General features: G+C 37.6%; 1 protein-coding gene across 1 annotated transcript in view; it reads left to right on the top strand.

Moving 5' to 3' along the window:
- Positions 1–26,750, top strand: part of LOC150083283 (pregnancy zone protein-like) — a 374,597-nt gene that overhangs the window by 40,609 nt on the left and 307,238 nt on the right. Inside the window, exons 6-7 of the mRNA XM_090378461.1 lie at positions 19,168–19,479; positions 19,602–19,751. Of these exons, the coding sequence (XP_090234587.1) occupies positions 19,168–19,479; positions 19,602–19,751 (462 nt within the window). The remainder of the gene's footprint in view (positions 1–19,167; positions 19,480–19,601; positions 19,752–26,750) is intronic.

The raw sequence follows: 26,750 nt of genomic DNA, 5'->3' as shown, positions 1-26,750 counted from the left end.
CACAGTGTTGTGGCATTAGGGACATGTGGCATGGGGTTTTGTCAATGATATGTAGTACTTTCACCAGCGAGGATAAGGAGGTAATTATCCCATTGTAGAAGGCAGTGGTTAGGACACATCTTGAGTGCTGTGCAGAAGCCTCCTTTTAGGAAGGATGCAAAGCTTTTTGGAACATGTGCATAGAATAGCAATGAGATTAGTGAGGAGAACAAAAAAGGTGACTTAACACGAAAGGCTTCAGTTGTATAAACTGCAGTGCCTGGAGACTAGTCACCTGCAAGGAGATCTGATTGAGGTGTTTAAGGCTTTGAATGGATTGAGAAAGCTCATGTTGACAAAATCTTTCCTCTTGCTCAGACTACACATGCATGTGCACCACATGGACATAAATTCAAACTGCTGAAGGGTAGTTGCAGGGTAAATGTGTGGAAATTTGCCTTTAGCCACCTTGTGTTTGTTTGTTGGAACAAACTACCACCTTGTGTTTTAGCATGGGTAGTTGGAATCAATTCAAGGAAGAACTAGACAAACTGTTAGAAGTATTTGACAGGTGATGAGGGAAATATGTTTTATTTTTTGTTTTTCTTTTGACAATGTCTAATCTTGGTTTTGCCATTTTTAACAGTAATACTAATTTGGGTAGAACCATGGATAATGGTATTTGCCTCTAAGTTTAACTTAAGCTCAAGCCTTAGAGCCAAGTACTTGGTACTCATTCTTTGATTGTTGTGCTTTTAAATGGAAGTTTTACTTTCATATACCACTTGGCTGTTCAATTAGATAAAAAATATTATTCACATTTTGTCATGTTTGCTGATAGCGACCATCTGTTAGATGATGATAATTCAGTGAACTTTGAAACACACTGGGCTTCTGAGAGTGATAGAGTTTGGCCTTTTCTGTTTCAAAGAGCTATCTTCTTTCATATCTGTCTCCTCATTCCAAAATTTTTGCTTTTGTCTACTGTCTATCAGAGGCCTTTTTTAAGATTTGGAGTTTTTTTTATCCCAAAATAAAAACAGCCCTCCTGTCAGTTTCACTGATTTTTAAATGTGCACAGCAGGTTCACCTGTTCCAATGATGTTAAACAATTTAAAAAAAGATACTAGGAACTTAGGCAGAACTGTGGAACGTGAGATGGTAATTTTGTTAGAACAGAAAGTTCCATTTTCTAAATCAGATGCAGGTAGAGCAAATGAGTTTTTATTTGATTTCAACTATTGCATTGAAATTCCCTTGCAATCCTCTAGTACTGTATCAAACAAATTCATTTATTTATATCTGTGGTCTGCTTAATTGTTGCCCATATTACTTATATATATATGGCCACTTTGAAGGGGAGTTATTTGTTCTTCTTTAATATCTGTTTAATTTATTAATTTTTTTTCCTACTTGTAGAATGGGGATACCCATTATTCATTGAAATCTTGTCAGATTTAAGATTTTAATTTGAGACAAAAAACTGAAGACTGTTTTCCGATCTATGATTTCCAATCCTAAGTGAAAATTTATAAGCTGATTGACCCAAATTTTCAAATTTATGCCAACAGAATTATATAATTGTTTAAAGCATATTTGCTTGACTTACATTCCTCTCCTCCTTATGGCTGAAAAATTTTCCTTACTATTACATGTAGGCTATGTAAGGAGATCTCTGTTTGTTCAAATATCATCTGAAACATAGATCGTATATCCAGAATAATGTATAATATCACATATTCATAAATAATATTCCATACTGAGATTAATTATGTTTAAAAAAAAAAAAGTTCTCTTTTTGCATTACTTCACTGTTAGAACTCTTCCAAGCACAGCACATTAGCTCTCTTTATTTTAGTTAGAACTTTCAGCTGCTGGTAACAGATATCCCTTTCTAATTCATTTTTTTCTAAATGTATCTTTCACCTGACACTAGTAGTAGTGCTATCTTTTGTAACATGAGTGATTTGGTTCTGCAACAGGCCTCAGATTTTAACTTTACTATTTGAAACAAATATTTGGTTTTTTTGAAAAAGCACAATTCAAAAAACTTGTTCCCCCCCCCCCCCCCCAATCTTCAGTCTCCTGCCCACTCTACCTTTACTGACTGTAAAGGCAGAGTGGTCCCAAATGCATGCAAAGCTGCTAAACTCCAGTGTCAACATTTAACCTAATATTCATTTAAAATCCATACTGGCCTTATCTAAACCTCTAGCGGCTACCCATTTTTTATTTATTTTTATGATTTTTTTTTTAACATAGTTGCTAGTTACTGAAATCTCAGGAAACTAGGTAGCAGGGCCTGCCAGAGTGAAATAAATTAAAACTACTAGCTACCTGGTCTGCTTCTACGGTGCCATGTGGGCAATGTTGGGCCCCAATAGGGGTCCAACGGCTAAATGGCCAGATGAACAACAGTACATGACACTACACATATACAGTATCCTCACACTTTTAAATCTCTGGCCTCAACAGTTTTCTGTTTCCCATGACAATGTATGCTATGCGGAGATGGGGGAAACCCCTGGCCATTTGACACGAATACACTTTACAGATCTCGCCAGTGAAATGTTCATCCATACACATCAGCCAGTGGTCCTAGTTCTTCCCATCAAAACATTCCTATATTAAGTGGCCACCGCCACCTGTCTGAATAGCATGTACCACGCGTGATGGGTCCACGAACTTGTTTTGCTTGTGCCTAACCTAAAGGTATCCATCTGTGTGTTCACCGGTTTTTGGACTTATCTGACCATCACACTCGTTTCTAGTCCTACAGTGTACAAACAGTATGTTGTTGACACCACAGAATTCCATTGATGATGCTCAGAAATTTTCGTTTACAGAAGTCCAGGATCAAGATGATGCCAATCATATATTTTGACAAACACAAATTTGAGAGAAAGGCAGCTCATTCTTGTTACATGACAGTGCAGCCTGCCCATTCCACACTTATTGTGAAGCCATTTCTGATTAAACATGGCATTGTACAGATCAACAAAACACCCTACTCTCCCAATCTAGCAGTAGTGGACTTCTTCCTCATTCTCAAGGTGACTGTCTTCAAGGGAAAGTGATTTCAGGATGTTGAAGACATTGAGAAAAATTGAATATCACCTCTTTGGATGCCTTTGCTGACTTTTCCAGAAACTTTTAGAATGGTGTAATAAGTGCATTCAATCAGGTGGTGATTGAATGCACCACCTTGAATGCACCACCTTGAATAAAAATAAAATCATTTTTGAGCTCCTTCATTGTGTGTTCTATTTATTGAGCCAGTCCAGGAACTTAAATGACACATCTCATAATATATATCTGTGTTTAGAAGAAAAAATAAAGACATATGAATAATAGAGTGAAGAAATATATAAAAGAGCAAACATTAAAAAAAAAAAAAATCCCCCGGTATAAGAAAAACCATATAAAATATATCTAAATATACAAATAAAAATAGATAAATGTATTGCCATATAACATGCAACCCTGGCATTTTCAAGAGTCATATTTCTAATACAAAGCACATGCTGTGAAATAAAGAATTAAAAAATGATGAATTTAGAAAGAATTTAATAAAATTAATGAATTTCACATTTATGAGGTTAAGGCAAAAAGGTGATAAGTATGGGGGTGAACACATAATGCAGGCATGTGTGGTTCATTGTTGACTTAAAGGAACAAAAATAAAATGCACAAACAAAATAGCAATAGAACTTACCTAACTGACTAAGTGACCAAGCCAAAACCAGAAATGAGATGTAATGGTAATATCTAGAACATAAAAGACTAAGACATAGAGACCTTAAGCAGTAAAAAAAATATGAATGAATGAAATGAAAGTAAGAGGTTAAATTCACGATAAATACAACCCAGAAGAGATAAAGAAGTAAATATTGTACAAAGTAGCGAAAAAAAAAACTTTGCAAAGGAGAAAAAAAGTAGTATAGGAAGAATAGAATTTCTCAATATGCTGCATTTGTAAAACTATTGGCTCATGAGAAATAAAAAGAGGAATATAATAGGAAGGTAAAAAGTAAAGGAAATTTTTTTTAAAAAAGTGGGATGGCTCAGGCAGTTTGGGAATGCAAATCCCATTCCTATAGACAGGACCTTGAACAGATTTCTGAGAGTATTAATCATAAATTTAATACTGGTTGTGAGAGAATAATAGCATACATAAAAAAAAAAACAACACACACACACACACACACACACACACACACACACACACACACACACACACACACACACACACACACACATGGCGTCTCCGTAGCCAGGTGGGAAGGAGCAGCAGTGCGTACCACACGCTTCTTGATTAGACCGGGGTTCGAGCCCGTCACCACCAAATATGGAGGATGCGGAAAGGTCAAGGAATGACCACCGCATATTCCGGAGCAATATGGCCTTAGTTGCTAATGCTCCTAAAAACCAAACAACAACAACAACACACACACACACACACACACACACACACACACACACACACACACACACACACACACACACACACACACACACACACACACACACACACACACACACACACACACACACACACAACACATAGATATATGTACCAAAACAGCCAAGAGTACTATGATCTACATTCATGTTCAGACATTCTGCATTCATAGGTACAATAAACGAAAAATATAATTGTACAAAAAATCAAAATGTATGTAGTTAAGAATTTCGATTAATACAAATATAACGAGGTATTAATTTTTTATAATGTTAGGGCCTTATGAAAGTGATATTGCAGATAAGTTGAGGTAAATAAAAATATCCAATAAGTTTAAGATGAATTTTCTAATGTTAAGTAATAGCAATATTGGAATCGCAACAAATAGTGGCAATCCTGATACAATTCAGAATGATATTGGAATGAACACTTATTGAAATATTGGACAGCCAACATGTAAAGTTAAACCACATCGATATCGAAGGCATCATGTTTATTAAAAAGATTAATAATTGTATACCCATTATTAATATTAATGTTCAAGTCTAAATAATTACCTTGAAAAACACTAATTTTGTTACCAAAATTAGGTTTTTCAAGGTAAGCACAAGGTAAGCAACAAAAACACTAATTTTGTTACCAAAATTAGGTTTTTCAAGGTAAGCTTCTGGAGATATAGATAACCAAAACATCAAGAAAATTTGGACAATTGAGCACTCATAAATCATCAGCATATCTAAAAAAAAGGGAAAAGGGACTTCAAACCAGTAAAGGTATAAGTTAGTAATGAGGCAGGACTGACCATTGGCATTTCTTGAATTTTCTGGTAAACCTTATTTCTGTCAAAGACAAAGTTATTGAAGATGCATAGATTTACAAGATTATTCTATTTAATTACTTATTTATTTTCCTGTAGAACTGTTTTTAGATTATTCAGATTAATGCTGAATAATGCTGGTAAAAAGACTATTAGCATTAGCATTAGCATTAGTAGAGGCATTTGATGCAAGAAAGCAAGCTTATGCAGCATCAGCCAAAAAAAAAAAAAAAAAAAAAAACCCACTTCCACTTCACCCCTCTGTTCGTTCAAAATACCTGTCCAGCCGAGCCTTAAACTTATTCAGGCTATCAACCTCCACCACAAGGGATGGCAGTCTGTTCCACCAACCAACCACCCGCTGGCTAAAGGCAAATTTCCGCATGTCTATCCTACATCTGTCTTTCCTCAATTTGAATTTATGCCCTCTCAGGTGATTATTCTGAGCTAGAGGAAGAATCCCATCAGCATTGAGCATGCTCAAACCATTCAAGGCCTTATACACCTCTATCAGATCACCTCGCTGGTGCCTAGTCTCCAGACACTGTAATTTGCAAAACTTAAGCCTTTCTTCGTAAGAGCACCCCTTTGTTCCATTCACTAATCTTGTTGCCCTTCTCTGTACTCGTTCCAGCAGCTCTACATCCTTCTTGAAATGAGGCCTCCAGACCTGTATACAGTACTCTAGGTGTGGCCTGACCATTGCCTTATACAATGGAATAATCACCTCCTTATCCCTGCTGGAAAAATTCCTGTATATCATTGACAATACTCCATGAGCTACTCTTGCAGCCCGTCTGCACTGCTCAGAGAACTTCATATCTGCCTGCACAATCACCCCCAAGTCCCTTTCATTCTCTACCACTGTCAGTGTAGTACCACAGAGTTGATATGTTGCTCTGGGGTTGCTGTTTCCCATGTGTAGTACTTTACATTTGTCAATGTTAAACTTCATTTGCCACCTCTCAGCCCATCTGCTCAACCTTTCCAGATCCTGTTGCAGCAGCATAGTGTCAGTAGTGTCCTTGACAACCCTGCCAACCTTTGTATCATCTGCAAACTTGGACATTAAGCTTGATATACCATCATCAATATCATTTATAAATACAGAAAACAACAATGGACCCAACACTGAGCCCTGACGGACTCCACTAATAACATTAGTCCACGATGAGCAGTGTCCATTGATTACCACTCTCTGTCTTCTCCCCCTCAACCACCCCTTTATCCATAGCAGCAATTTGCCTCCAATGTCACACTGCTCCAATTTGTGTAGCAGTCTTCCATGTGCAACAGTATCAAAAGCCTTTCTAAGATCCAAGTATATAATATCAAAGTTATTCCCTGCATCCAGTTCTTTTGTGACTGCATCATAGTATCCAATCAAGTTGGTCAGGCAAGACTTCCCCTTAACAAAACCATGCTGTGTCTGAGCTATAACTGAAGTCTTGTCTAAATGATCCTGCAGTGCTTCTTTAACCAGTGCCTCCATTAATTTTCCTGGAACAGAAGTTAAGCTCACAGGTCTATAATTACTTGTGTCAGCCTTTGATCCTCCTTTGTGAATTGGGGTCACATTTGCACATTTCCAGTCTATGGGTACCTCCCCTGAGTCCAAGGAAGCTCTCATAATTATGGCTAAGGGTTTGCTTACTTCCTTTGCTGCCTCCTTTAATATAACTGGATAGATCCCATCCACCCCGGGTGCCTTTCTTGTGTTTATCTTCAACAGTTTCTCCTCCACTTTACTCCCAGTTATTTCAAGATTCTGTAGCTTACTGCTAGAGTTGAATACACCTCTGGCATTCCCTTTGCTGAATAACTCCTCATGTGTGAATGTCGATGCAAAATATTCATTTAGTTTGTTAGCTACCTGAGCAGGATCATCAACAGTTGACCCATCAATATCAAGTGGACCAATCTGATTCATCCCCTTCCTTCTAGAGTTTACATAAGTAAAGAACTCTTTGCTGTTTTTCTTTGCATCCCTTGCCAAGGATTTCTCGTAATCTGCCTTCGCCTGCCTAACCTCCTTTGTAACTTGGTTGCATATCAACTTGTATCTATCATAGGCTTCTGTGTCATGTGTTAATTTGTAAGTATCCCATGCATTTTTCTTCTCTGCCATATGCCTCATTAGTTCATCTGACATCCATTTTGGCCTAAACCTTGAACAATATTTCTTAGTTGGTATGTAAAGCCTAGTAGCTTCCAAGATAAGTTCTTTGAATGCTTCCCATTTTGAATTTGCTGTTGGTAACATCATCAGTTGGTCCCACTGTATAGAATTTAAATACTGTCTCAGTCCATCCATATGAAAGTCAAATGTGTGTATATCTGTTACATGTATGTAAAGTATCCAAAACAAGTAGATTATTAAGTGTAATTTTACTTTATTAGGTAAAATGCCCAGAATGGGGTATGAGGTTTAAGTAATTTCTCTAATGTTTTTCCAGGTATCTGGGCATAACTGTTTATGCAGATTTATGTATAAACCTGAAACTTACAGCTATTTTGTGAAATTTAGGAAGAAAATATACAGCAGGACAATTATAATTTTTCTTATGTATATTTTTCCTTATGTATATTTTATAATTATTTATGTTTAATTCAATTTTTTGTTCAATGTCAATAATGTTTTGGTAATGATATTGTGAGAAGACAAAATAGGCTTATATGTGTTGCTGTATTGAAGTGCTTTCCTTAAAATATAAGCATAAAGAGCTTTACAGATAAAAGCATAATTATTGGAAAAATATAATTCTCTCATAACTGACTAAATTTATGATCATACTCCTAGAACTCCACTTGAGCTCCTTTCTGTGGAAAAGGATTGTATTCTCAAACTGCCTGAGCCATCTCATTTTTTTTTCTATATCTTTACTTTTTACTTCCTTATATTCTTCTTTTTATTTCTTGTGAGCCATTAGTTTTAACAGAGTTCGCATAGTGCAGAACTCTGTCCTTCCTATACTACCTTTCCCCCCCCCCCTTCACAAAGATTTAGTATCTTTTTCTTATTACTTTTTACATTATTTACTTCTTTTCTTTTCTTTTCTGTTCTGGCTTGTATTTATCATGAATTTAACCTCATACTTTCATTTCTTCCGTTTTTTTTTTTTTTTTTTTAACCTTATTCTTTCATGTTCTGGATATTTCCATTACATCTTGGTATTGGTTTTGTTTTGGCTTAGCCAATTAGGTGAGTTCTTTTACTTTCTTTGTTGGTACATTTTCCTTTTCTTCCTCTGTTGAGTCAATTGCACATCACTTGCTGCCATTGGGTTCATCCATATTTATCACCTTTTGCCTTAACCGCATAAATTTCAAATTCATTAATTTATTAAATTCTTTCTAAATTCATCATTTTTAATTCTTTATTTCATGGCATATGCTTTCTGTTAGAAACAAAGACCATATTGTTGTCTTTTCATGCAATTCTGATGGTTGACTCTTGAAAACAGCACCAGAGTTGTGCTTTATATGGTAATACATGGCAATATATTTATATATTTTTATTTGTATATTTATGTATTTTTTTATCATTTTTTTGTGTATAATTTCTTTCATTTTTTTTACTCTTTTCTATATTTCTTTGCTCTATTATCATATGTCTCCATTTTTTTTTTCTATATTTCCTTACCCTAATACTCATATCACTTATATACATTATGATTGTTAGGTATTTTCTGTCTGTCAGTGGCCCATGTCCATAAAACTTCCTTTTTCATTTATACTTTTTCCTTTTATATAATATATACAAATTTGTATATATATATGAATTGTGACCAGCTACTTAATACTGTGTTGGACCACTGTTCACACGGATAACAGCTGCTAATTTGCCTAGGCATCGACTCCACTAAATGTCTATGAAGTCTGTAGGGATCTGCAGCCATGCTGCCTGCAAGACTTTCCACAGTGTCAGAATAGATTATGGTTGCTTGTCCATATGCAACCTCTCCAAAATATACCACATTGTTTAATTGGGTTGAGGAAAGTGAATTTAAAGGCCAATCAAGAGGGTGATATCTTCACTGTGTTCTTTGAACAGCTTCTGCAGTATGGGCCTGATGATACACAACATTATTGTCTTGGAAGATTCTCTTTCTGTCCAGGAAAAAATGCAACATGGCAAGGTGCATATAGTCTCCTAAGTTGTTGTTGTTGTTTGTTGTTATTTGGTTTTTAGGAGCATTAGCAACTAAGGCCATATTGCTCCGGGATATGCAGTGGTCATTCCCTGACCTTTCCGCATCCTCCGTATTTGGTGGTGACGGGCTCGAACCCCGGTCTAATCAAGAAGCGTGTACTACGCACTGCTGCTCCTTCCCACCTGGCTACGGAGGCGCCAGTCTCCTAAGATCTGTTGGTAAACCTCACCAGTGAAACTGTCCATATGCACTGGGGGGGGTCCTAGTTTTTGCCAGCAAAACATTCCACATATTAAGCAACCACCAACACCTTCCTGGACAGTGTCCACCAAGCACAATGGCTCGTTTTGCTTGCACCACACATGAAGGCATCCATCGATGTGTTGCACCAGGTATATGGACTCATCTGACCAGCATTTCCAGTCCTGCAGTGTCCAAACAGTTTTGCTGACACCACAGCATTTGCTGTCAACAATGATCAGTGATGAGGAGAGGCTGTCCATTCAGTCGTTTTCTGTGAACTTATATATGTTTGAGTGTATGGTGCATCATTATTTGGTATATTGTTCTTGCTTTCTCCATATTGTATTGCAATGTTAGCTGTCACACAGTGACCTGTAGTAGGTGCCTCAGTAGCCAGGTGGGAAGGAGCAGCAGTGCGTAGCACACGCTTCTTGATTAGACCAGGGTTCGAGCCCGTCACCACCAAATATGGAGGATGTGGAAAGGTGAAGGGAATGACCATCGCATATTCCTGGAGCAATATGGCCTTAGTTGCTAATGCTCCTAAAAACTAAATAACAAACAAATAAACAGTTACCTGTAGAATGCACTGCACTCTTTGCTCGCCACAAATATTAACCTTGTGTAATCTTTTTCAGTTCTGTTGGTGGGAGGTGGCTTGACCCATTTGACACCATTCTTTGTACACTTAACCACAGTGGGCTATGATCAACCAACAATGTATACCATTTCCAATATTAAAGTACCGGAGGTACAAGCTCTCACAATCATGTCCTTTTGTAACTCCGTGATATCTTTACTACTTCCCATAACTGCTACTTTATCACTTCGACTTGCACAACCAGATACAAATTACCACTGCTTTAGCTTACAAAGCTGTTTGGCGTTTTGTACTGTGAACTGTGCGGCATAGTCCGTTATGGACGGGGTTTACAATTCACTGACCACTGAGTGTATATATAATATTCAGCATAAAATACCTGGGCACCTCCGTAGCCAGGTGGGCAGGAGCAGCAGTGCGTAGCACATGCTTCTTGATTAGACCAGGGTTCGAGCCCGTGAACACCAAATACGGAGGGTGCGGAAAGGTCAGGGAATGACTACCACATATCCCCGGAGCTCTGGAAAGAGGCATAACAATGTCATTTCAATTGTAATAGAACCCAAGTTAAAAAGGACCCTTAAACTGAGAAATGTATATTAATTTTTTAAAATTTTTAATAGGGCCAATGATTTATTTTTGAAGCAGAGCCTGTTTTCCATATTTATGTCACTGCAGTGTAAGTTTGATTATGAAGAGAAGTTAGTTAATTTTTCATCAATCTTATGCTTTCAAAGAGCAAGCTTAAATTCATCCATTTCAGAAGCAGCTGGATATTCCATGAAGATAATTTGAAAATATTCTATTTTTTTGGCTGGAATTATCAATAAACATTGTATTTTTTGTTAATGGTTCTTTTTCAGCAAGGTTTTGAAATGGATGAATTCTTTTAGTGTGACAAAAAAAAAAAAAAAAAAAAGAAAAAAAAACCATTGAGTTTTCTTTTATATTTAACTGTAGACAACTTGCTTGACTGATGAATTTTAATCCTCTGTGTTCACCTGTAGAAGCTTTGTTCCAAAAACCAAACATGAAAAAAAAACTTTTCCAAGAGTTCAATATTATGCTATAAAATAAAATTTTCTTTTCACTTTGACTTTCTTTTCATTATAACTTTCTGTTTATTAGTGCCTATTGCTGAATACAACAGTACATTTCTTTTTATACAAACTCCATATTAAAACATAAACTCTCAAAGTTAGCATTTCTCTTTTATTACAACCTTTTAGCTGTTTTTTAAATAACATAATGTACTTTATTCCTGTTCTCTTAAATTGCTTAGCAATGGCATAGCAACAAACTCTTTAAAATGATAATTACCATATATTTAAAGGCAATAATTCAGGATACAGGTAAGAGCATAGTTTCTCTACAATTATCCATCTTCTCCATCTTTTTCTTCTTCTTCAATAGGAGTATTTCCATTTACAATAGGTTTCCTCAGCCTGAAAGTTATTTTTTGGTAGGAATTTTTTCCCACCATAAAGGGCGGTTCAAGGTGTCTTGGTCTGTTAAACCTCGTGCTGTCATGTACTCCCGTATTCCATCCATCCCTGTCCTCCTAGGTCTTCCTCTTCTACTTCTTCCAGGAGGTATCCATTCCAGGATAGCCTTTGGATAACTGGTTTGCCAACTGGGCTAGCCACATGGGTAAAGTGCCTGCCTGGCAACCCAAAGGTCGCGGGTTTGAATTCTGCCTCGGGCTTGGATCAGAGTAGAAAATGCAAAAACCTTGGGAGGCGTAATATGGCTACAGAAGCTGATACACCAACAACTAACAAAAAAAAATAAATAAATAAAATTTATTTAGCATTAATAAATAAAATTTATTTATTTAGCAGTGCATTCTGCCCCAAGGCAGAATGCGCTGGTCCCAAAGGAACTAGTAGTTGTTGGTGACTCTATTGTCAGGGAAATGGGAAACATGCTTTGTAAAAAGAATAGGTGGAACAGGACCAGGGTATGTCTGCCAAGGGCAAAGGTTGATGACGTTGTAGCGCGGATATCATCTTTTAAGGGCACAAAAGGTGATATAGTTGTACATGTTGGCACTAATGATATTAAGAGAAGGAGACCGGCGGAATTACTTAACAAGTACAGATCACTGTTGAAAAAAAGCCGTGAATTAGGGTTGAATTTGAAAGTGTCTGTAATTCTGCCCAGACACGATAGGAGGGAGTATATGATGAGAGCCCTGTCGATCAATTTGGCCCTGGAAAGATTGTGCATGGCTCAAGGGGTAGAATTTTTTTCAGCCTGGTCTGTACTTGTTAACAGGAGAGACTGCTTCTACAGGGATGGGATACACTTAAATAGAAAGGGTGCAAGAATGTTTGCTGATGTTATCGAGGCAGTGTTAGGTGGGTCGGAAAACTGTTAGATTGGGGGGATACAAGGACTAATAGATTAACAGTAGCCACACTGGCAGAGGTGAAAGTGATTCTTGCACTGCTTCTATTGGAATGAGCCCCAGCCTGGAAAATAAGATGCAGGATATTTCAGAGACTGCTGGGAATCATTGGGGTACAAGTAAACACATGGCTTGTTTTAGGGTAGCTAAGAAAAAGAACAGGGGCATGTATACTTGCGTGTACACCAGTGCTAGGAGTTTAGTAAATAAATTTGATGAATTCGAGGTATTGCTCAAAACATCAAAGGCAGATATTGTGGGGATTTCAGAGACGTGGTGTCACACAGATATAAGGAATGCAGAACTGGAATTTGGGGAGTACAATGTGTATAGAAAGGATAGGAAGGGAGGAGGGTTATGCTATTAGTTAAGAAATACATAAAATCCAAGGAAGTGAAGCCAGTTGACATCGCTGGACAGTGCAGTGTCGAGTCAGTTTGGTGTGACATAAGCATTGGGAGATCAAAATTGCGAGTAGGAGTGTGCTATAGGCCTAATGACTCTGATGAGTATAATAAGAAACTGCACAGGGAAATAGAGTGGGCCAGTAAATCAGAGAGTCTTATAATAGGGGATTTTAATTTCCCAGATATTGACTGGAATTTGGGGGCTGGTCACTCACACACTAGCAAGGCTTTTGTGGATTTATTGGATGATTGTTTTCTACATCAGCATGTTCGGGAGGCAACTAGAGGGAGTAATACTCTTGATTTGATTATCAGTAGTGATGCTTCATGCATTAAGAATCTGCAGGTAAATGAACCACTAGGTGGCAGTGATCACAGTGTGCTGAAGTGGGATTTACTCAAAGAGGTAACTACCATTAGGGGTGAAGGGAAGGGTTATTGCTTTCGTAAAGGCGACTACGATGGACTGAGAAAATATTTAAATTCTACACAGTGGGACCAACTGATGATGTTACCAACAGCAAATTCAAAATGGGAAGCATTTAAAGAACTTATCTTGGAAGCTACTAGGCTTTACATACCAACTTGGAAATATTGTTCATATTGCCTAAATGGATGTCAGATGAACTAATTAGACATATGGCAGAGAAGAAAAATGCATGGGATACATACAAATTAACATGTGACACAGAAGCCTATGATAGATACAAGTTGATCTGTAACCAAGTTACAAAGGAGGTTAGGCAGGCGAAGGCAGATTATGAGAAATCTTTGGCAAGGGATGCAAAGAAAAACAGTAAAGAGTTCTTTGCTTATGTAAACTCTAGAAGGAAGGGGATGAATCAGATTGGTCCACTTGATATCGATGGGTCAACTGTTGGTGATCCTGCTCAGGAAGCTAACAAACTAAATGAATATTTTGCATCGACATGCACACATGAGGAGTTATTCAGTGAGGGGAATGCCAGAAGTGTATTCAACTCTGGCAGTAAGCTAGAGAATCTTGTAATAACTGAGAGTAAAGTGGAGGAGATTTTGTTGGGGTGGATGGGATCTATCCAGTTATATTAAAGGAGGCAGCAAAGGAAGTAAGCAAACCCTTAGCCATAATTATGAGAGCTTTCTTGGACTCAGGGGAAGTACCCATGGACTGGAGATGTGCAAATGTGACCCCAATTCACAAAGGAGGATCATAGGGTGATACAAGTAATTAGAGACTTGTTAATTTAACTTCTGTTCCCGGAAAATTAATGGAGGCACTGGTTAAAGAAGTACTGCAACTTCAGTTATAGCTCGGACACAGCGTGGTTTTGTTAAGGGGAAGTCTTGCCTGACCAATTTGATTGGATACTATGATGCAGTCACAAAAGAACTGGATGCAGGGAATAACTTTGATATTATATACTTGGATCTTAGAAAGGCTTTTGATATTGTTGCACATGGAAGACTGCTGCACAAATTGGAGCAGTGTGGCACTGGAGGCAAATTGCTGCTATGGATAAAGGGGTGGATGAGGGGGAGAAGACAGAGAGTGGTAATCAATGGACACTGCTCATCGTGGACTAATGTTATTAGTAGAGTCCCTCAGGGTTCAGTATTGGGTCCATTATTGTTTTCTGTATTTATAAATGATATTGATAATGGTATATCTAGCTTATTGTCCAAGTTTGCAGACGATACGAAAGTTGGCAGGGTTATCAAGGACACTACTGACACTATGCTACTGCAACAGGATCTGGAAAGGTTGAGCAGATGGGCTGAGAGGTGGCAAATGAAGTTTAACATTGACAAATGTAAAGTACTACATATGGGAAACAGCAACCCCAGAGCAACGTATCAAATCTGTGGTACTACACTGACAGTGGTAGAGAATGAAAGGGACCTGGGGGTGGTTGTGCAGGCAGATATGAAGTTCTCTGAGCAGTGCAGATGGGCTGCAAGAGTAGCTCATGGTGTATTGTCAATGATATATAGGAATTTTTCTAGCAGGGATAAGGAGGTGATTATTCCTTGTATAAGGCAAGGCAATGGTCAGTTCATACATAGAGTACTGTATATAGGTCTGGAGGCCTTATTTCAAGAAGGATGTAGAGCTGCTGGAACGAGTACAGAGAAGGGCAACAAGATTAGTGAATGGAACAAAGGGGTGCTCTTACGAAGAAAGGCTTAAGTTTTGCAAATTACAGTGTCTGGAGACTAGGCACCAGCAAGGTGATCTGATAGAGGTGTATAAAGCCTTGAATGGTTTGAGCATGCTGAATGCTAATGGGATTCTTCCTCTTGCTCAGAATAATCACCTGAGAGGGCATAAATTCAAATTGAGGAAAGACAGATGTAGGATAGACGTGAGGAAATTTGCCTTTAGCCAGCGGGTGGTTTGTTAGTGGAACAGACTTCCATCCCTTGTCGTGGAAGTTGATAGCCTAAATAAGTTTAAGGCTGGACAGGTATTTCGAACGAACAGAGGGGTGAAGTGGAAGTGGCTATTTTTTATTTATTTATTTATTTTTTTTTTTTGGCTGATGCTGCATAAGCTTGCTTTCTTGCATCAAATGCCTCTACTAATGCTAATGCTAAAATAAATAAAAAAAAATAACTGGTTTCTTGCATCCGTTTTTCATGTCCATACCATGTTAAACACTTTTCTTTGATAGAATCAATAATATTCTTTTTCACTTCCATTTTTTTCTCTTATGTTTTCATTCTGTTTTCTGTCTCTTCTAGAAGTTCTTGCTTAGCATCTCCAAAAATCCATTTCTTTGGAGAGCAATTTGTTTTCCCCTTGCCTATTCAACATCCAGGTTTCCGCTCCAATCAATAGAAGACTTTGTACAATCATTTGAAATATAAGTTTCTTTGTTTTATTTAGAATATTTCTGCTCCATAGAACAGAATTTAACATCCCAGTAGCCTTTCTGCCATCTGCAATTCTCTTTTTGATCTCTGCTTGGGATGATCCATCACTTTGTAAGATTTATCTCAAATATTTGAATTTATCAATTTGTTTGATTTTAAAACTTTCAATATTTAGAATGTGTCCTGATCCTGAAGACAACATTTCAGTCTTGCTAAAATTGATTTTTAGACCCCATCGTTTATATTCCTCAAACAATTGATGACATGCATAGTCTGCATCTTCCTAAGTCTTGTACTATCACCATCTGATCATCTGCAAAAAGTAAATTGTGAATATAGATGTTCTTATTGATCGGCAATCCCATTTTATTGCATTTTTTTGACCAGGATCTTAGGCAGATGTTGATATAAATTTTGAAAAGTGTTGGTGACATGCAACAGCCTTGTAACAAGCCTTTTGAAGTGTAGAATTCAGGTGACAAAGCTGATCCCACTTTAATTCTGCTCCTATTATTCCTGTAAATTGTCTTAATAATGTTAATCGATTGTCTACCAATATTTGTCTCTTTCAGTGCTTCCCATAAGAGTTTTCTTAGAACACTGTCATATGCCATTTCAAGGTCAATGAAAATCATAAAGATTTCTTTTCCTTTCGATTGGCATTTATCAAGGATCTGTCCTACTGTTGAGTTATGGGCTATACATGACTTCCTGGCTGAAAAACCACTTTTTTCTTCTGGCACCTCGATTCGGGCATCTAAAATGGTTTCTGATCTATTTTCCAAGAATCTTTAACAGCAAGTTCAGGACGCATATTCCTCTGTAATTTGAACAGCTTTTCCAATCTCCCTTCTTATAAATTGATGTAATATATCCTGTTGTCATTTCTTTAGGTATTTCTTCTCCTCTCAGTATACCATTTAACAGTTTTTGTATCAAAACAGCCATTTCTTTTCCTCTGTATATCAGAAGTTCCATATAAACTCCTTCAGGTCCAGGTGATTTGCCATTCCTTCCTTCCTTCCTTTAGTAAGAGTTCCACTTCCCTAACAGAAACTTTTAAGCCCAAGTCTTTCACACCGAAATCCCCCACTGTCCTGAACTCTTCCCGGTCTTCTTTTAAAAGTCCTTCATAGTACTTCATACAGTCTTTCAAAGGTATTAATTACAAACCAGCATTGTGTTTATTCTGTTTTCTCAAGTCTTTAAGGACCTTCCACGATTCTGCTGATCGCTTGAAGTCCAATTTGCTATTAATAGTTCCGCATTTCCTTTCCCATTCTTCATTTTTCACTTCTCCTAAGAACCGATTGGCTATTTTCTTCTTTTCAACATAAATGTTCCTATATGCATCATTCCTTTCACCCAGCCATTTCTGATATGCAAGTTTCTTTTTCTCTACAGCAACTCTTACTTTCTCTGTAATCCAGATCTTTTTTGGTCCTTGGCTCTTCTTTTTGCCTAGGATTTCATGAGCTATTTGTTTTACAATATTTTTTAAATATTCATAGATTTCTTCAGTGAATTTTAAATATTTGTAGATTTCTTCAGTGAATTTTAAATATTTGTAGATTTCTTCAGTGAATCTCCGGGTGAAGTTGTTTCTAATGAAGTAGTTCAACGTTAAATTGATCCACTTCCTTTTTCTTTCATTTCTCCTTCCCTGCATTGTTGGGTGTCCACTCTTATTTTCTTAATCCAGTTCCACCTCAGTGTTGTTTTAACAAGAAAATGGTCAAATCCACATTCGGCTCCTCTATAAACTCTGACATTTTTCAATATGTATGTCCCTGAATGTTTTGAAATAATATAATCTATAATTGATCTAATTTGTCTTGTCTTCAAGACAAATTAGTATATTTATGGATATCCAAGTATATTGATGGATATCCTTGTGTTGGATATCCATCAATATACTTGGATGTATTGTTTATTCTCAGATCGAACTGTTCACAAAGAGTGAGTAGTCTATCTCCATTGTCGTTCCTCTCTTTCTCTCCAAATATTCTTATAACTTTGCTATTTTGTTCAGTTCCTACTCTTGCATTGAAATCCCCCACTAAAAATATCTCTTTGTTCTTAGGGATTTTTTCTATTAATTCTCTCAGATCCTCCCAAAATTCATCCTTGAAGGTATCAGCAGTTTCATTAGTCAGCATATATTCCCAAAATACATATTTCTCTCCCGTACATTGTCAATTCCAATGAGATCATTCTTTCATTAATAAATTGCCAGTTTTGATGTTATGTGTATTTTTTATACTGAACGAGGAGCTAGCCCGTTGCAGCAACCCCCAACCTGGAGGACTAAGGTATCTCTCTTAATCTTGCCCCTACCCTTTGATCTGTCTGGCTTGGGAGGCCCTACCAGTAGCTAAGCTACCACCGACTTAGCTCTTCGGGTCATCGGCACACGCAAGCCCCCCCCCACTGCAACAAGGTGGAGAATACCATCGGGGGAGGCAATTATCCATACAAACAATATTATTAACTACTTATCATTAGAGTTTTGCAGTATAATAAACTGTTCAATTTTCATTAACTAAAGAGACAAAAAAAGTGAAAATTATCAAAAAATTGCACAGTTCAATGGAGGAAAAACATCACTTATCACAGTTCTTTATAATTCCTTTTGGAAAGCCTTAGGTTGTGACAATCAATCAAATTATTATTATTATTATTAGCCATATGGTGTAAAGAAGCCTGAGGCTTATGCTGCACCAGCCAAAAAAAATTTACAAGTTACCCTGAGAGAGAGAGAGAGAGAGAGAGAAGAGAAGAGAAGAGAAGAGAATCACCAAGAAAGAGAAGAATGATGATATCCAACTCAGGACACTGGGTATGCCAAGCCCATACCCACCAGATGTGAATTTTAACAATACTCAGTCATACCAACAATGTGTAGAACACATTGTTGTTATGACTGAGTTTTGATGAATAAAATAGCACTAATGAACATGCTTCTCATTTATGAATACTGATATTCATAAATGAGAAGTTCATTTAATGAGAAAAGTTAAAAAAGTTTTATACATAAATATTTTATAAATTTTAGTTATAAATTTCATGTAACAATTATGAAAAATGTGCATGTGGAAATTGGAGGAATTATATCCAAAATTCCACCTACCCTTCAATCTTTCCTTTATCCACTTAAAAGCTACTTTATAAAGTTATTATAAATTTCTGTATTACTAAGTGTACATTTCTTTATGCATGCTTTACTTTATCTTCTTAGGTCATTTCTGTTGATGGTCTGAAAGAACAAGGATTTGCTACTCATAGTGTAGATATTAGCAGAAACCAGTTCAATTATACCGATGACAGTTATCTTCCTGTGCATCCCAGTTCAATTTGCCCAACAGACATTAATGACCAGTGGGAAAATTATTATAAATTACTTCCACATGTTGGAGAGTTTGAAATTTTTATAAATATAAATAAAGCATTTGGACCTGTGTTGCGAATACTTGTTTATCGCATTCATAAAACTGGAGAAATAATAGCAGATTCAGAGGAATTCCATTTAGAACCATGCTTTAATAATAAGGTAGTAAAATTCTTATCCTATTATCCTTTATAATTGTCACATTCCATTTATAAAATAAATTTTTGTATTTAAATATTGATAGTTCTAATCTCAACAATTATATGCCTAATTTTATGATACAGGTGACAATGAAATTTAGTAGTGAAGTTCAAAATCCTGGAAGTAGTGCTTCTTTACATGTAAAGGCTACTCCATTTTCATTATGTGGTATACAGGTTGTTGATAAAAGTGCCTATTTAGAAGGAGGAGATAACCAATTGAAGAAGCATAAGGTATGTTTAGTATCTTTCATATTAGTGCTATTTTAAAATTATAATTTTTTAAACTTTTATTTTTTAAAAATCTTTACTGTAATATTAATAATGGTAATGCCAAATGTTGCAAGGAAGCAGACATTTTCTCCTTCATCAAAATTAACAAATAAATAAGGACAAATGCAAGACCCACGGATTGCACTAGGGAAAATTAGTCAACTGAAACTACCAGCTGCAGACTGGTAAAGAGATCGAAGCCATGGCAGAGGGAGAGATATACAAATACCTGGGGACTTGGGGATGATGCAGGCTCAGCAGTTACAGCACAAGGAAATTAAGGCCTGCCTGACTGAAAAATACCATCAGAGACTCAGAAGCTTGCTGAAAGCAAAGCTGAATGGAGGGAACACAGTTAAATCCATAAACACCTATGCAGTTCCAGTGCTAACATACTCCTTCGGGGTCATAGATTGCAGTAACACCAAGTTGGAGAATAACACGAGAAAGACAAGGACAATGATGACCAAGAGCCACCAACACCACCCAAAGTCAACTGTGGAGAGACTGACAATTGCTCGGAAAGAAGGAGGAAGGGGCCTGATAGGCCTCATCGAGCGGTAGAAAACAGCGATTTCTAACCTGAAGGATTACTTCCAGAAAAACACAGCATCAGGCCATAAGGAAGATAGATAAGCAGTATACCCCACTCAACCTAAGCGAGGAGTCCCCTCCCAACCAGGAGGCACAAATGAAGCTAGAAAAATGGGCAGAGATGATACTTCATGACAGACACTACAATGATCTTCATCAAGATCACATAGATAAAATTGCTTCCAATGCATGGATCATGAGTGGGACACTCTTCCATGAGACTGAAGGATTCATGCTCGCCATCCAAGACCAGGTAATCAACGCCGGAAACTGTAGAAATTACATTGCCAAGGAGCCCAGAGTGTCCGATGACACATGTCGACGATGCCACCTGGCCTCAGAAATGATCCAACACCATTGTCAGGACATGCACTCATAGACATGACCAGGTAGCCAGGATAATACATCAGAAGCTAGTAAGGAAATACCAGTTCATTGAAGAAAGTGTAGCGTACTACAAGTACATACCCCAGGCAGTACTAGAGACCCCAACAGACTGGACATAACCCTTGTAGACAAGAAGGATAAGGCTACCTATCTGATTGACATAGTGGTACCCAACACTGGCAACCTGCAGAAAACCCATGGGGAAAAAAATCAGGAAGTACACGAAAATAAGACAGGAGATCAAAGAGATGTGGCATATGCAACAAGTTACGACCATCCCAATCATAGTGTCAACCACAGGTATGGTGCCAAAGACCCTACATAACAGCCTAGTAGCAATAGGTCTCCCAGCGAACACCTACAAGGAACTACAGAAAGTCGCAATCCTGAACACTGTAGGATAATCAGAGAGTTCCTCGATCAACAGTAACACCATATACCTGTGTACTTGGTAGCAATACTTATCATGAGGTAGAACCCCCAATCAGGGAGAAATAATATAAGAGTAATAATAATAATAAGCAGAATATTCATACTATTCCCATTTCTACAACTTGTAGAAGAACAAGAGAAATTTACCTCAATATGATACATAGAACACTTGCGCTTTACATTTACTCCACTCACCAGAAGAGTAGCATATGGAAGTGTACTGTGTATCATATTGAGGTAAATTTCTCTTATTCTTCTACAAATATTGAAATCAACGTAGAGCATATTGAGCATCATAGCTCTGGTTTATACTACCATTTCTACAATGTAACCATCTGGTATTTTGGTCCTTGAGGCCAGACATTCTCTGAGGTGTGAATAGCTAGGTTTACTACCTAGAACACTGATGGAACTGATATTCAGGTGGCACTTGAGTCAAGTGGACCAAATATCGTTGAGATCCGGTTATTCTGTGACAACCAGATACTCTGCTTGCATCTTCACGATGATGGGGCTGTTACTAACCCTGGATATAACCTATGTGTGCAAGTCCTGAAATATAGCATCTAGAATACTGGAGTGGCCACCCAGGTACAAACGAACATATAAGCAGGGGTTGAGGTGTGGCATTAACACCACATAGAGAAATGCTGTCCCTTTATGTTACCAGGCAATACTAGGTGGTAGATGGATCTCATCAACCAGTGCAATACTGCAGCTTTGTTTACTGGAAGCTGAAAGTGTTAAGCCCATTTCCAGTCTCCAGAGAAAAACTCTGGCAACCCACCTATCTCTTCCATTGTGCAGTATGATTAAAGTTGTTTGAGGTTATGATGGGCGCCATGGCGACATCCAATCTTCCTTACATTTTGAGGATACAGCTCTAAAATGGTGTTCATGGGCCAGTCACTAGTTAGTCCACTAACTAGTGACTGGCCCATGAAGTAATTTCATTACTTCATATACCATGTTCTCCCTACTTTTTCTTACTGTGAATACATCATGAACATGCAAACTAATAGAACAACTTATCTGCAAAAAGATCTAAACATCCCAAACTCTTTCTCATTAATTTCACAAATATATGTCACCGATCTCACCAGGCAAGTTACCCATCTTTGGACCCTTTCAAGAAACACAATGTCTTCTTTAGGTGCGGTCTCCATACTTGAACACAGTATTCCAAGTGTGGTCTAAAAATAGCCTCATATAATAGGATTATGATGTCCTTATCTCTACTAGCAATTGTTTGATAAATCATTGATAGGACACCATGAGCCTTCCTTGCAACCAGTCTACAATGCTCGGAGAACTTCATGTCTGACCTTATCATAACAGCCAAGTCCCTTTCCTCCACTACCCACTTTAGTTCAACTCCGCCAAGTATATAAGTTATTTTGGGGTTACTGTTCTCCAGGTGCAATACCTTACACTTTGCTGGATTAAAGCATAGCTGCCATTTTTTTGACGATCCCTGAAGTCTATCAAGGTTACTCTGAAGAAGCTCTGCTTGGCTGTGATCATTAACTATTCTACCAATCTTTACATCATCTGCAAATTTAGACATCACATACCCTATCCTTTCATCGATGTCATTTTTGAAAGTCAAAAACAACAATTGTCTTAATACTGATCCTTGGGGAACCCCACTTCTTACATCAACTGAATCTGAGGAATAACCATTTATTACAACCCTCTACCTCCTGCCGTAAAACCATCCAACTATCCATCTAAGAAATTTCCCAGTGATTACAACCTGTTCCAGCTTAAAAGTAACTGCTGATGTGGGACTGAGTCAAATGCTTTGCTGAAATCCAAATAAACATTTTTGAAATTATTCCCTAAATCAAACTCATGAGTGACCCTGTCAAAATAGCTTACAGAACCATGCTGTGTATCCTTCAGAATTCCATTTCTATCTAAATGATCCTGAATTCCACCCTTGATCATTGTGTCCATGATTTTCCCTACTACTGAAGTTAGACTAACCAGCTGCTAATTTCCCACTTTACTCATAGAACTGCCCTTATGTATTTGAGATTGATTGGAACTTTTCTAATCCAACGGATCACTCCTGAGTCCAGTGATCCTCTCATAATTAGCCTGAATGGTTCAATGCACTCACTTGCCCCTCCCTTAAGATTATAGCGTATATGCTATCAACCCCAGGAGCCTTAATGGCTTGTAGGTTCGAAAGTTTTTTCATTAAATAAACATGAAATTTCAAGATCATTAATTACATTTTTTTAAACTTCACTCCCATAATTTCTCATTGACCTGAAGGGTTTTTTCTTGTCTAAATATCGATGCAAAATAACTGTTGAGTTCATCTGCAACTTCAGCTGGGGTATCTAATACTTTTTTATTTATTTTTTGTTGATTGTTGGCGCATCGGCTTCTGTGGCCATAATGCACCTCCCAAAGTTTTTTGCATTTACTCTGATCCAAGCCTGAGCCTGGATTCAAACCCGCAACCTTTGGGTTACCAGGCAGGCACTTTATCACCCGGCTAGCTCGGTTAGCATATCTAATATTATCCCATGTCCATTACATAAGGGTCCAATCTGGTTTGTCCTTCTCTTGTTTGCATTTAGATATATGTGAAGAATTCCTTATCCTCCCCCATTGCTCTTTTTGCCAGCGATTTTGCATAATCTGTCTTTGCCAGCGTAACCTTTTCTGTGGCAGTATTACAGATCAATTTGTAGCTGTTATAGGCTTCAGTACTTTTTATTGTTCTGTAGGTTTTCCATGCTGTATTTTTCTGCTCAAGTAATCTGGCAACTTCATTATTCATTCAACTTGGAATCCTCCTCATAAAAAGGTATACCATAATTCAATTGTATTTGCTCTCTATGAGACATCTACCCAGTTAATAGAGGCCACGTAGCATCTCAGTTGGTGCCTCCATAGCCAGGTGGGCAGGAGCAGCAGTGCGTAGCACACGCTTCTTGATTAGACTGGGGTTCGAGCCCGTGACCACCAAATATGGAGGATGCGGAAAGGTCAGGGAATGACCACCGCATATCCCCAGAGCAATATGGCCTTAGTTGCTAATGCTCCTAAAAACCAAATAATAACCTATTATGTCATCTGGTTCATGGGTGATGATGAGGTCTAGAGTATTCTTTTTCCTTGTACTTTCCCTGACATGTTTATGCAAATAGCAATCATCTAGTTGATTTAAAAATTTAGTACCCCCTATCAAGTTTCCTTGCCATTTGTTCCAATCAATTAGAGGCAAATTAAAATCACCCATAATAAGACATTCATGCTTATTTGCACATTCCATTTTCATGTAGAGGCTCTCATCATAATCTTCACAATCACCTGGCCTGTAGATTACTTCCACTCTCCACTCTCCAAGTTTGCAGACGATACGAAGGTTGGCAGGGTTGTCAAGGACACTACTGACACTATGCTGCTGCAACAGGATCTGGAAAGGTTGAGCAGATGGGCTGAGAGGTGGCAAATGAAGTTTAACATTGACAAATGTAAAGTACTACACATGGGAAACAGCAACCCCAGAGCAACGTATCAACTCTGTGGTACTACACTGACAGTGGTAGAGAATGAAAGGGACTTGGGGGTGGTTGTGCAGGCAGATATGAAGTTCTCTGAGCAGTGCAGACGGGCTGCAAGAGTAGCTCATGGAGTATTGTCAATGATATACAGGAATTTTTCCAGCAGGGATAAGGAGGTGATTATTCCATTGTATAAGGCAATGGTCAGGCCACACCTAGAGTACTGTATACAGGTCTGGAGGCCTCATTTCAAGAAGGATGTAGAGCTGCTGGAACGAGTACAGAGAAGGGCAACAAGATTAGTGAATGGAACAAAGGGGTGCTCTTACGAAGAAAGGCTTAAGTTTTGCAAATTACAGTGTCTGGAGACTAGGCACCAGTGAGGTGATCTGATAGAGGTGTATAAAGCCTTGAATGGTTTAAGCATGCTCAGTGCTGATGGGATTCTTCCTCTAGCTCAGAAAAATCACCTGAGAGGGCATAAATTCAAATTGAGGAAAGACAGATGTAGGATAGACGTGCGGAAATTTGCCTTTAGCCAGCGGGTGGTTGGTTGGTGGAACAGACTTCCATCCCTTGTAGTGGAGGTTGATAGCCTAAATAAGTTTAAAGCTCAGCTGGACAGGTATTTTGAACGAACAGAGGGGTGAAGTGGAAGTGGTTTTTTTTTTTTTTTTTGGCTGATGCTGCATAATCTTGCTTTCTTGCATCAAATGCCTCTACTAATGCTGATGCTAATGCTAATACCTTTGCTTCCAACTATCTCACACCATACAAATTCTATACTAGTATGCAAAACATCTGAATCTGGGAAAGCCTTTGTCGTGCTCAGGCTGCTTTTGATAAGAAGCATGACCCCACTATCCCCTTATATCTTTCCTGCCCTTTCTAAATACATTATATACATACTGTACTGAAACTCATCATCCCCTATCTCCTGGTGGCGTAATATTTCTGTAAGCCCTATTATGTCAATGTTACTTGTCCTAACCAGCAGTTCAAATTCACTCATTTTATTGACGACACTTCTGACATTTCTGTATAAACAATTAAGACTTAGTGTTCTGATATAGTTAACTCTGACACATCCCTTAAAGTTATTTGAGCTCACTTTTCTGGCGTTAACTGCCTGCTCCTTTGAAATGTTTCTGCCCTCAGAACATCTTGCTAATATGTTCTGTTGTAGTAATAAACAAGAACTCTTGAGGTATGTGCAAATGTTACCCCCAAAATAGCAGTTTCCCTGAACCTTTAAGGTATCCTCAATAATACTGGCAAAAATTCTTGTGCCGCCTTTGTTTAAATGTATCCCATCTCTACAAAACAGATTTCTTCTACCTACAAGTGCCACGGTCCTATATTTGTCTAACAGATCATCAGATCGTGTATGCTTAATGTCATTGGTCCCCACATGAATAATAATATTCTCTTTACCTCCCTTAAAACATGACAGTCTGTTGGTGACATCTTAAGATATTTTTCTTGTAATGGATACAAATGATTCTCTGCAAACTTCATCAACCAGAGAAATTGGTTTAATATTGATAATGATCATACAGAACTCTTTCCTTCTAAAAGCAAAATGAAAAAAAGCTATTTCGATTTCATTTTTGAAGAAAGCAAAATTAAAATTTATACATTGTTTGAAATGTCGACTTGTCTGGTGATTTTTTTTTTTTTTTTTTTTGAATTATACTTAAGGTAAACAGTAAGGTAATTATACTTGGTTTTCTATTTTGAGCAATAGATGAGAGGAAATAGTTGACTTTACAACAGATAGAAAGGTAATACTTTGTCAAGTTTATTCAAAAGATGTGAACTGTGTTAAAAAAAAGACAGTTGAATCAACATGCAAGCACCTGGCTACAACACAAAGGAAAATAAAAATGTCATTTTCTTTTGTCTAAATCGTGTGTTTTCTTAAGCTTTATATTCTATTATGTAGCAAGATACCATTGAAAAGGTGTGTACTACATATTTTCATTTCTCCAGGCATGATAAATGAAAAGGTGTATTAAAAGGT

This window comes from Mastigoproctus giganteus, chromosome 7 (assembly GCF_048544385.1).
Source record: "Mastigoproctus giganteus isolate SK-2022 chromosome 7, ASM4854438v1, whole genome shotgun sequence".
Taxonomy (NCBI): Eukaryota; Metazoa; Arthropoda; class Arachnida; order Uropygi; family Thelyphonidae; genus Mastigoproctus; species Mastigoproctus giganteus.
Note: the sequence above shows the minus strand (reverse complement) of the source record. Positions and strands in the feature narration are given on the sequence as shown.